At 42.3% G+C, this 12,889-nt stretch overlaps 1 protein-coding gene across 1 annotated transcript in view; it reads right to left on the bottom strand.

The window, feature by feature from the left end:
- Positions 1 to 12,889, bottom strand: part of LOC111151669 (titin) — a 270,197-nt gene that overhangs the window by 17,095 nt on the left and 240,213 nt on the right. The window contains 17 exon segments of the mRNA XM_022509842.1: positions 66 to 659; positions 847 to 1,128; positions 1,210 to 1,515; positions 2,700 to 3,005; positions 3,133 to 3,429; positions 3,528 to 3,818; positions 3,938 to 4,243; positions 4,343 to 4,645; positions 4,742 to 6,808; positions 6,892 to 7,191; positions 7,313 to 7,600; positions 8,491 to 8,784; positions 9,098 to 10,864; positions 10,981 to 11,286; positions 11,386 to 11,688; positions 11,954 to 12,253; positions 12,370 to 12,657. Of these exon segments, the coding sequence (XP_022365550.1) occupies positions 66 to 659; positions 847 to 1,128; positions 1,210 to 1,515; positions 2,700 to 3,005; positions 3,133 to 3,429; positions 3,528 to 3,818; positions 3,938 to 4,243; positions 4,343 to 4,645; positions 4,742 to 6,808; positions 6,892 to 7,191; positions 7,313 to 7,600; positions 8,491 to 8,784; positions 9,098 to 10,864; positions 10,981 to 11,286; positions 11,386 to 11,688; positions 11,954 to 12,253; positions 12,370 to 12,657 (8,598 nt within the window).

Here is a 12,889-nt window from a genome sequence, read left to right on the forward strand (position 1 = left end):
ATCATGAATTCTGAATGTTTTCTTTACATCACTGTTATGGATGTTTTTGGTGATTTGATACATACCTCTGAGGTCTTGTACAGTCACGGCTGTGACAATCTCTCTTGGCTCTGACACGCCTTTCTCATTTTGTGCCCTTACTCTAAATAGATACTGTTCACCTTCATTTAAGGAAATAACAGTGTGCTCTAGGACTGTGGGTTTTAAGGTGACGACCTTCATCCACCTCTCGGTGCCAGCTTTGCAGGCCTCAAGGACATATCCTGTGAGTCGGCTACCACCATCGTAGAGTGGTTTTTCCCAGGCCAGAGTGACAGTTGATTTGGTGACATCGACCACTTCTAGCTTTGTAGGCACCAGAGGTACTTCTGAGACCAGAACTGCATCAGATGTTTCACATGGTTCCCCTATGCCATAAATATTTTCCGGTAACACTCGGAAATAGTACATGGTTCCTTCTACAAGTCCGGAAATTCGGTAAAGTGTCTTGCTGCATTTGGTAGTTACTGTTTTGAATGCTCTCATGGCAGCTTCACGTTTCTCAATAATGTAATTGTTGACGGGAGCTCCACCATCAATTGTGGGAATTTCCCAGGTAATGGTTACAGAATCTCTTGATACTTCTTTAACTCTCACTGAAGGACAGGGACCAGGAGTATCTAAAAAAGTAGAATGTAAGATTCATACTTATTTGCTGATTGGTTGGTAGATTCTGTTTTGTGTTTTTCAGGAACACATATTCAACATGGTTTCTCTCTAGAGAGGTGACCAATCCTAGGTCAAGGGGTATTTTTTTTTTTTAAGAAATCTACTCAGAGTGTAGTCAATTTTAAGACAAATACTTACCGTATACTTTAACAAGGACTGTTGCTGATTTCTTGCCAGATTGATTTTCAGCTTCAATAGTGTATTTTCCAGCATCGTACCGGTTAACTTTGTCCACAATAAGTAAAGAGTAGCTGTCAGTGGTGTCAATAATGGCCCGGTTTGCAAGGTCAATGCCCTTCTTGCTCCATGTGATGACAGGAGGTGGTCTTCCAGATACAGACACCATCAGGCGCAATGAGGCCCCAGCTCTGATGGTCACAGTCTTCTTTAAATCATCGGCAAGCTCTAGGTCTGGTATTTCTGGAAAGCAAATGTCAAAACTTAATTTATGAATAGGTGCAATGAGAAAAAAATTCACCTAAAAGCTTTTATTATAAATACCTAGTCTTTCCACGGGCTCAATTTCAGCAGTTGACTCGCTGTATTCACTCATACCCTTCGCATTCACAGCAGCAACCCTGAAGGAGTATTTCTGGCCCATTTTAAGCTCTGGCACAGTGAATTCAGTATTTCTTATTGTGGCATTGGTATGCACTCGGTACCAGTGATCGGTGTCTTTCTCTTGCATTTCAAGAACGTATCCTATGATGTCAATGCCACCATCATACATGGGCTTGGTCCATGCCAAACTAATGCTGGTCTTGGTGGTATCCACAACTCTTGGAGCAGAAGGTGGTCCAGGGGTATCTATGGAATTTAAAAAGGGGGAGTTCACATATTATACAAATAAGGAAGGTTTGAGGGTTTATATTTTTGGTTTTCAAGACTCACAAAAGCATTATTATTCCGCCCCCTGCCCCACCACCAGTATTTCAAAAGGTCTTTTAATAAGGTTTAGAGGGAAAAAAAAAAACCCTATGATTTATTAAAGTCAATATTTTAAAAGGTCTTTTTATAGTGTAGTAAAGGATTAAAATAAAAAAAAAAAAGGATTCATTAAGTTGTATCCTTATTGGCCATAAGAAATAGAAGTCACCTGATGATCTCTGCATCTTAACCCACAAGTATGTGGTCACCTTCCCTTTCTTCTGATTCTCCCACCCCAGAAGAGTAAGGCATTTTTGTTTTTTGTCCACTCACCAAGGTAATCTGTATAACTGGGCTCTTCTTATATTATAGGACAGTGCTGAATGCTATATCATTATTATTCATATTATTATTATTCATATATCAACATCATTATTATTTTATTTAAAAAATTACATTTCTTTAGAAAGGTAAATGGTTTCTTCCTGCTACTTTGGCTAGCTATGTTGGATTCTTCTAGCTCTGCTCATTGCTTAAAATACCTGTTCTCAGGCACTTTCCCTTAGTCACTCAGCTCCCACAGGGTTAGTATCACTTGTCACCTCTGTGTTTCTACTGAGTACGCAAAGTGGTTTCCTCTTCTTCCACTATTCAGTCACAGTGGTTTATTCTTTTTAGTCAGGCTCAAACTCTGTACAAGGATTTGCCACTTATTTTTGAAGCTCTTGTGACAATTTTGTTAGCCACTTATTAGAAAACTAACCTTTATGCTCTTCTTAAACAAGACATCTTTTTTCTTTTTAGTAATTATTATCACTACGCCACATTTTTCCCATTCTTAGGAATATTCATAAAATATATCTCTTTCATATTGGTAGTAAAATAATTTATTTTTTTCATAGACTGGAAAATACTGTGATAATTTTTAGCGATGTAACTGCCAACTTATCAATAGAAGTAGTGGTTAAAATGTTCTGGCCTAACTATATTTAAGATCCCTCTAATAAGCATATGCTTTTCTAGATCATTCATAAATTCTAGAGGTTCTTGGAAATGGTAATATTGGAAAATTTGTAACATGGTTTTAATGGACATTAGGTTTGCGTCTGATTCTTAGAACTCACATGATGGTTCTCGGCATGAGATAAAGTTGGAAGCTTCGCTAGGTTCACTGTTACCAGCAGCGTTCACTGCGGTGACCCGGAACTGGTAATCACAACCTTCCATGAGGCCAGTCACCTTCAGCCTGGTATCATATACCACGTAGTCTTTGTTGACACGTGTCCAGCGCAGGCTCTTTTTCTCACGTTTGTCTACTAGATAGTTGTTGATCTCATTACCACCATCAGATTCAGGTTTTGTCCACTGGATGATGATATGCTCTTTGCCAGCCCCAACTTCTTCGGGTATGCCCGGTTGTGATGGAATAGCTGTTTATATTTTTATGAAAGTGAGGATGGTCAGAATTACACAAAATCACTATTGATAGGATAGTCCCCCTCGCCCCTGATCCCATTATATTTAACTACCAAGTTGTTTCAGAGTGTTAATACTCACTGAATGAGTTTCTGGCTACAATTGGCTCTGATTCAACAGGCACACCAGGGCCATATTTGTTCACTGCCCGCACTCGGAATATGTATTCATTGTTCTTGATGAGTCTGGTAACGACATGGGACAGGGTTGGGCATTCGCCTTCAACGATCACCCAGTTGAGCCTGCTAGTCTCTCGTCTTTCCACGATGTAGTGAGTTATTTCTGCCCCTCCATCTTCCTGAGGAAGGCTCCAGGCTAAAGTGCACTTTTCCTCTGTCACTCTGCTGACGGTGAGCTTTCCACATGGGCCAGGGGAATCTGAAACAGGTGTCAATGACAAGCAGTGATTCAGATGTTTTTTTTCTACCCACACATGAAAATGCTATACAAACTAAAAGAACATCTGACAGGCTTACCAAGAACTTTGACCATGACAGACACGGCCTTGGTCCCACTGGCATTCCTCACTGTTAATGTGTATTTTCCGCTGTCACTTCTGTCACAGAACTTGATCACAGCAGTTGCACGCTTGCCTGTATACTGCAAAGAGACCTTTTCACAGAGATCTAGTTCCTTGTCCCCTTTGGTCCAGATAATTTTGGGTTCAGGTTTGCCACCAACTGCAGCATCGAGGACGAGATCCGAGCCTGCTCTGATGGTAACCAGGTCACCCTGTAATCTGGCATCCAGTTCAGCTTTGGGTGGAGCTGTCATAGACAGAATGGATATGAATAAATATAGGACCGTTTATTTTCACAAAAATTGTGATCATTTAAAAGGAGTACATTGAATATTATTTTACTATTATTATTTATTTATTTTTTACCATATTCATCTCTGCAAGTGACAGGGCCTGTGGATTCTGATCCTTTGCTAATTACTCCTGCTGCATTCTTAGCCAACACACGGAATTCATAAGTGTCTCCTTCACTGAGAGCAGTCACAGTGAAGAAATTGTCGGATACGATGGTATAGTTGCATTTTAGCCAGCGACCATCTCCAACCTCACTGACGGGCTTACGCTCTACGATGTAGCCCACCACCTTGCTGCCACCATCATAAACCGGGGCAGACCAAATCAGTGACACTGTTGATCTTGTGACATCTGTCACCTCTGGTCTTCCTGGTGCATCTGGAAGGGAGCGAAAGTCAAGTTAAAAAAAATACAACTCTGAATTCTAGTGTCGATGATGATGATAAACTAATGTACCCATTCAATTTTGATACATACCAACTGGGTTTTGAGCCATCATAGGTCTTGAAGCTTCACTGGCTTTGCTAACACCTGCAGCATTGAGTGCATATGTTCTGAACTGGTATTCAAGTCCTTCTACCAAACCACTCACTTTGTAGTTGCACTCTAAGCATGGCACTTTGTTTTCTTTCACCCAAAGAATGGTGTTCCGTTCTTTCTTCTCAACCCAGTAGCCAATGATTTTACTGCCACCATCATGGTAAGGTTCTTCCCAACGAATGGACATGGCATTGGCAGACACGTGGTAGACTTCAGGTCTGGTAGGAGCACTTGGCGGGACTAAATACAAACAAAGGTATCAAATATGAATACAATTTTATAAAATTCAGGGGAAATGCTTAATAATGGAGTTTAAAATATTTTAATTTTTCTCACCAAACGGATGCTCTGCAATTATTGGTGCTGATTCTAGAGGCTTGCTGACACCAAATCTGTTCTCCGAACTGACCCGGAAAGAATATTCCATGTATTTTGTGAGATGAGTGACTTTAATCTGAGTGCGCTTGACACTGGAATTGACAAGCTGCCAAGCTGTTGTACCCGATTCACGCTTTTCAACTATGTAATTGGTAATGTCAGTGCCTCCATCATCTTTAGGTTCAGCCCATGACAGGACACACGATTCAGCCGAGACAGATGAGACCTCAATGGGGCCAGTTACTGGGCCTGGCCTTCCAATGACCACAACTGTGATGGTAAATGTTTTAATACCAGCTGTATTTTCCAGGGTCAAGAAGTATCTTCCAGAGTCACCTCTCATGCTATCCTTTACAGACAGGGTGGTTCTGTCTTTTGTTGTTGTGATACTCACTCGATCTGTCTCCTTAAGTCTCATTTCTTCAAGCTTCCATGTTACTTTGGGAGCAGGACGACCAGTGATAGGGACATCAATGGTAAATGTGCTTCCTGCTTTGCAAGTTATGAGCTGATTAGTAATTCCAGTGAGATCAGCAGTGGGCTCAATTTGAGGCTCCTTGATGATGACGGAGGAGAAGGCTTCCCTGGGTTCGCTGTAGCCAGCATCATTCTTGGCCTTCACACGGAATTCATATTCGGTGTTCTCAACCAGGCGCTCCACTGTGAAAGTCATCTGTTTGGTGCGACCAGCCTCGACCCAGAAGTCAGATCCCTTTTGTCTCATTTCGAGAAGGTAGCCAGTGATCCGGCTGCCTCCATCATGGTCGGGTTTAAGCCATGCTAAGACTGCCGACGATTTGCTCGTGTCAATGACATCAAGTCTCTTAGGTGGAGCAGGCTGTTCTGTGGCTACGATCGGTTCTGGCATTTCATAGGGTTCACCCACACCGTACTCATTTTCGGCAGAAACACGGAAATAGTATGGAACGCCTTCTGCCAGGTCACTGACCTTGAGGATCTGACGAGTGCATTTTTCACTGATAGCCTGCCAGCTACGACGACTTGCTTCTCGTTTTTCTACCACATAATGATGGATTCGGGCACCCCCGTCAAGGATAGGAGCATCCCACATCAGTGTAACAGATCCGCGGGTCACATCCTTAAAAGTGATTGGGCCAGGTGGGCCTGGAGTGTCTAGCACCTTTACAGTGAATGTGATTGACTTACTACCACTGTTGTTTTCTACGGTAAGGGTGTATTTCCCTGCATCATTTCTATTGCAGTTTTCCACAGTGAGGGTGCTGAAGGAGTCTGTTGTGTGGATGTCAGCCCGAATGCTCAGGTTAGAGTCAGACTTGGTCCACACAGCCGTAGGAGTCGGTCTACCCTGGTAGGCAATGAAGAGGCGGATACTGGCCCCAGCTCTAACAATATGGGTCTGCTTGAAGTTTGCATCAATGTCTAACTCAGGAGCTGCTAATCGGTCAACTGCTTTAATTGTGCCGGTCACTTCGCTGCTCTCTCCTTTTCCGGCACCGTTGATAGCACTAACCCGGAATTTGTATTCTTCACCTGCTTGCAGATCAGTGACTGTGTATCTCGTTTTCACACACGCCTCTGCATTTACCTTTTGCCAGTCTCCTAAGTCAGCTTTGCACATTTCAATGATATATCCAATTATTTCCATGCCGCCATCAAACACTGGCTTAGACCATTCTAAGCTCACGGTTGTCTTGGACGTGTCGGTCACCTTGACCACAGTGGGAGCGCTTGGTGGGCTGACCGGCTCTCGACATTTGATTAGTCTTGAGATTCCACTTGCAGGTCCCACTCCTGCTGCGTTTTCAGCCATGACGTGGAATTCATACTCATTGCCCTCTATCAGACCAGTGACTTTGAATCTCGTCTCAGAGATTGGTCGTTTGCTGATCACTTTTACCCATCGTGTGCTTTTCTTTTCTCTCCTTTCAAGGATGTATTGTTGAATTTCGTTGCCACCATCTGATTCTGGCCTCGCCCATGTCAGGGTAATGCTATTGCCGGTTACATTACTAGGTTCTGGAGTGCCGGGGGCGTCAGGAACAGCTGTAAAATTAAGACAAATTAGACATGTGGATTGGAAGTTAATCTTACGACATGGTACCACTTAGAAAAAAACAGATACTTACTGTATTGTATTTGAGCAACTACTGGGTCAGAATCAAGCGGCCTCCCAACACCAAACTTGTTAACTGCAGAAACACGGAATTGGTATTCATTGCCATTTATTAGTTTCGTGGCAGTATAGCTGTGGGCCTGGCAGTTATCCTCAATTAGTGCCCAAGCAAGTCTGCTGGTTTCCCGTTTCTCAATGATGTAGTGAGTGATGGGAGCACAGCCGTCATTGACAGGAGCATCCCACCACAGGGTCATCTTCTCGCCAGTGATATTGGTGAATCTTATTGGCCCAACTACTTTTCCTGGTGTGTCTGTAAGAAAAGGTTCCAGAGTTAATTTTTCCTTGCCTCTTAAAGTGCAATCAGGCATGTCTATAAATTATAAACTATAAGTCCTATAAATTATAAGATTAAGAAGTCGTTTCAGAAGTACCTTGTACTTTCACCGTAATTTCTGCTTTTGAGGAGCCAGATGCATTTTTGGCTTCCACACAATATACACCACGATGGTCCCGGGTAGCATCTCTAACAAAAAGGCTGGTGGATCCTAGGACATCAGTTATTTCCATATTCATCTTCTTTTCAATTTCTACTCCATCTTTGAACCAAGTTACTCGAGGTACTGGCCGTCCCTGCACCAAAGCTTTAATTCTGAGGCTCTCTCCAGACTTAATAATGAGACCATCAAAGTACTCAGGGCCAAACTCTACAGTTGGTGGAACTATAAAAGATATAGAAATAATATGCGTTAGTTTGGCTAGATAAAAAGGTAAGCATGTTTTTCATTAGCACCATATCCTAGAGCCTGGAAGGGTAATGTTTATCCTGTGTTACCAAAGCCTTTTGTGAAAAGCAGGATTGAGAACTGAGAATCGAGATTATGGGGCAGAAAATCTGCATGCTATGAAGTCATCCCCTTTTTATGTCTATCATGTTATTAATCTTGCATTGCCATTTGTAATTAGAAGATATTTATAGATCATTTACTTCTTTTTTTTTTTTAAGATTTTATTTATTTGACAGAGAGAGACCACAAGTAGAGAGAGAGAGAGGAGGAAGAAGCAGGCTCCCTGCCTAGCAAAGAGCCCGATGTGGGACTCGATCCCAGGACCCTGAGATCATGACCTGAGCCAAGGGCAGAGGCTTAACCCACTGAGCCACCCAGGCAGCCCATAGATCATTTACTTCTTAATGCTGCTGTATATTCAAACAAGTTCCTGTAGGTCATCAGCTGCACTCAAGCAAGGTGAGGACTGTACCACAGGGGTGTGCTGTATTTTAGTAACTTCAGAAAAGCTGGACAGTTATTCTTGAGAGTGTTTTTGTTATAAAGGACTGGAATTACAAAACTCAAACCTCCTTCCCATTTGTATGCTATTTATATGGCAACAGAGTGAAACAATAACCATATTAAAAAGAATTGATGCTAATTAGTTAATTTTTTTCCCTTCTTTTTATCTGAAAGGTAGAAAATCTAATTCATCCACATAACAGCCTGGGAAATCTATATGAAATGGTGTTCCCATTCCCCTGTTACAGACCGGGGCCAAAAGTAGCTTTAAAAAACGTGACTGCTCTTAAGATGTTTGGCGATCAGTTGGAAATGCTCACCATTTTCGTCTCTTGTCATGATTACGCCAGAAGACTGTGAAGGTGGACTTATGGTCCCGACGGCATTTCTTGCGATTATTCTGAACTCGTATCGGTCCCCAGGACTAAGTCCTGTGACTGTGTACTGACATTCACTGACGTCAGTAAAGTTGCATCTGACCCAGCGATCGCTCCCTTGCCGTTTCTCAATACTGTAGGCCACAATCTTACTGCCCCCGTCACGCAGGGGTGGGTTCCATTTAAGTGTGATGGTTTCCCGGGTGACATCAATGTAGTCAGGAGTGCCAGGAGGGTCTAAAAAAGTATGGAAATTAACTCTATCATTTCTGTAATCCATTTCTATCATTAATTCATTCACAGTGGAAGAAAAAAATAAATAAATCCCCCAAGCTAATTTTAATTTCATATTTTTTTTGTAGCTAAGCTTTAAAAAGAACTTGAAATAATTAGACTGACTTAAAATCATTCCTTTTGCTTTACTTGACCAGCTCTCGAGAGTGGACAGAAGATAGGTGAAAGCAGATAAGTGGAAGAAAAGCAGTGTGTGTTTGTAGTAGGCTATTCAGTTGCTGAATTAGATATATTCCAGTAATACTTAGTTACTTACCTACTGGAGAAACAGCTAAAGTAAATTTGCTTGGGTCACTGGGCGAGCTTAGGCCAGCAGAATTTTCAGCATATACACGGAACTGGTAATCTAGGCCTTCCATGAGTCCGGTAACTCTATATTCTCTTCCAGATATTGGTGATGTATTAACTCTTTGCCAGAGGATGCTATTTCTTTCCTTCTTTTCAACATGGAATCCAGTAACTTCTGAACCACCATCATAAACCGGAGCATCCCAAGTTAGTGACATGCCATCAGAAGTCACGTTGTATACAACTGGCTTTCCTGGGGGGCCAGGAATCCTGAACTGATGTTTCGCCACAATAATGTTTGAGACAAGTGGCTCGCTGACTCCATATCTATTTTCCGCCCTAACCCTAAACTGGTATTCAGCATCTCTGACCAGATTAGGAACTTTGAAAGTTGTCCGGGCAACACTTGAACACACCATCTTCCAATTAGTTTGTGAAGTTTCCCGCTTCTCAATGCTGTAACAGGTAATTTCTCCTCCTCCGTCATCTTCAGGCACGTCCCAGGACATGATGACACTGTCAGCTTTGATTTCCTCAAATCGAATGGGCCCTTTGGGCTTGGACGGTGGGCCAAGTGTGATGATTGTGATGGGACAGGCGTTTCTACAGACAGCATTATCGAGAATAAGGGTGTATTTCCCTCCGTTCTCTTTCTTGACGTTCTTGATACTCAAAGTAATTTTGTTTTCGGTTTTACTGAAACGAACATGCTCGCTTTCTTTCAGTGGCAAACCATCTTTCAGCCAACTGATAGATGGTTTGGGTTTTCCTTTATAAGGCAATTCGAGGTGCACATTATGCCCAATTCTCACAGCGATCTGTGCCCCAGGGATATCTGACAGGTCAACTTCAGGTGTAATCACAAGTTCTTTCACTGTAATTGGCCCAATAGTGACAGCATCACTCAGTCCTTTCTCATTTTTGGCAGATACTCTGAATTCTAGGACTGACTGTTCCTTAAGTTGGGTAACTTCAATTTCACAGGTCTTACTTGTGCCGGCATGTGACCATGTTTGTTCGCCTTTCCCTTTCCTTTCCACAATATATTCTGTGATGATGCTACCACCATCAAAGTCAGGCTTGGTCCAGCTCAGGGTGACAGATGTCTTTGTCGAGTCTTTCACTGACAGATCACGGATAGGAGCTGGGACTTCAGCAGCCTTCACTGGCTCTGTAGTTTCACAGGGCTCCCCAACTCCAATTTCGTTTTCTGCAAGAACTCTGAAGAAGAATGGAGTTTTCTCTGACAAATCTGTTATCTTAAAGGTTGTACCGGTACATTTGTGTGACACTGAAGACCATGTTCTCTTGGTGGCATCCCTCTTTTCAATAACATAATTGATTATGGGAGATCCTCCATCAATGAGAGGAGGATCCCAGAACAGAGTGACTGTGCCTCGAGAAACATGTTTCACCTGTAGCTTCTGGCAGGCGGCTGGTGTATCAAGCACTTTAACGCTCACAGTGGAAGACTTTGCTTGACCAACACCATTTTCTATTGTGAGAATATATTTCCCTGTATCATTGCGAGTGACTTGAGGAATGATGAGTAACGAAGATGAGTCAGTGTTCTGAATGTTGTATCTGGCATCACTGCCAAGATTCTTCTCATCTTTTCTCCATGTGACAGTAGGTGGAGGTCTGCCTTTGAAGGGAATCAACACTTGTACGTCTTCACCAGCTTTAGCTATAACAGAGGTTCTGAGAGCCACATCTAGGTCAATCTCTGGTTCCTCTGTAGACGTAAAATGGACATACATTTTGAATTTTAAAGCAAGAAAATGAATGACTTCCTAGATGCACTCTCATTAAAAAAAACAAACAAACACAACCATACGAGTAGGTACATACCAAGTATATCTTTAGCTTGCACAGGTTCAGTCATTTCTATAGGTTCTCCTTGTCCAGCACAGTTTACAGCAGACACCTGGAAGTAGTAATTGACTCCAGGTGTCAGGTTCGATACCACATATTCTGTGGTTCTGACTTCTCCCTTGGTAGAGACAACAGTCCATTCCTCTTCCTCTTCTTGTCTCATCGCAACAACGTATCCAGTAACAGCACTGCCTCCGTCATAGACGGGTTTACTCCAGCCAAGAGTGATGGAGGATTTGGTTGAATCTGCGATTCTTATCTTAGCTGGTGGGCCTGGAGGGTCTGGAATGACCAGAATTACATTCAGTGATTACATGGTCATGTACAATTTAGGGACATGAAGGAGCCACAGGTGAAGATGCTGCGTGGATGAGCACTTACCGATTGGATCGGCAGCTTTGTAGAAGTCAGATGGTTCAGAAAATGGACCCTGACCAGCGGCATTTACAGCACAAACTCGGTATTGGTAGTCACTGTTTTCCGTTAGTCCGGTCACTTTCTCTCTGGTGTCACGGATAGTCTCCTTTAAGACTTTAAACCATGCTAGACTCTTCTTGTCTCTTTTCTCAAGGAAATAGCCGCTAACCTCACTGCCACCATCTGCAACTGGCCTGCTCCAGACAACAGTCATTGAATTCTTGGTAATCTTGGTTACCTCTGGTATGCCTGGAGGCCCAGGAGTAACTATTTAGAAAGGAAAAGGAAAAAATGAGTTTGAAGGATTGACATCACTGATAAATTCTACCTTTCATTCTTCAAATCCTATGCAAGAGTATTAGTTTCACTGACTGTCCTTTCCCTTGTGACAAACATGATGGTGAGGGGAGATGGGAGACAAAAGAAAACATTCTAAGAAAATCATTCTGAGAAAACATACAAGCTAGCAGAGTAATTCATTTGAAAAATTTCAAACATTCGATTTCAGTTTGCTGATGAACTCATGTCTCACCAAAGGCATTCTTTGCTACCACGGGGTCAGATTCCAGTGGATCCCCAATTCCATATTTGTTTACGGCTCGAACCCGGAAGATGTATTCATTTCCTTTGATAATTTTGGTGGTTGTTATGATGCACTCTTCCAAATTTTCAGACACCATAGACCACACTACGCGGCTTGTCTCACGTTTTTCCACGATGTAGTGAGTGATTTTAGCACCACCATCATCCGCTGGAGGGCGCCAGAGAAGGGTTATTTTTTCAGCAGTGACTGTCTTAAATTCAATGGGACCACCTGGAGGTCCTGGTTTGTCTGTGAACGAAAGAATAAAACAATATGTCAGTCAGTACTTTTAAAAAAGCTACTAATTTAAAATTGCTAAGTCCTAGGCAACCAAAATATGACACTGGCCTATCAGCAGCACCTACCAAGGATCTGTACTCTGATGGTGGCCGAGGCTGAGCCCATGGCATTCCTTAGTTTTAATTCATAGCTTCCACTATTCAGGCGACTTGCATCTTTGATGAGTATAGACGCAAGGTCGGTGGTATTTTCGACACACACCAGTGCATTGGTTTGTAACTCTTTATCATCTTTATACCACTCAATTGTAGGCTCAGGTTTGCCAGAAATGCCAGCTCTGAGCTTCACAGATGTACCTGCTCTGTATTTGACAACCTCTGTATATTCTAGAGGCAAATCAATTACAGGTCCACCTGTGGGAAAAACAGATGAGAAATATTTAAAAGATCACAAGGATGGAAAAAAATAATTGCAACATCAAAGCAAGGTCATTGGCTTTTACTAAGTAATATCTAAGTATATAATAGTTCTAATTTTATTTACTTATTATTTTAAATATTTAAATTTTAGAAGCCAGGCTTCTAGCCAGATGGGGAAGAAAGGTTGTGAAGAAGCTCTGTCCTTCGGTGACACTGTAGTAATCAC

Source organism: Enhydra lutris, unplaced genomic scaffold (assembly GCF_002288905.1).
Source record: "Enhydra lutris kenyoni isolate GAN:26980312 unplaced genomic scaffold, ASM228890v2 scaffoldscaffold1, whole genome shotgun sequence".
In the NCBI taxonomy this organism is placed as follows: domain Eukaryota; kingdom Metazoa; phylum Chordata; class Mammalia; order Carnivora; family Mustelidae; genus Enhydra; species Enhydra lutris.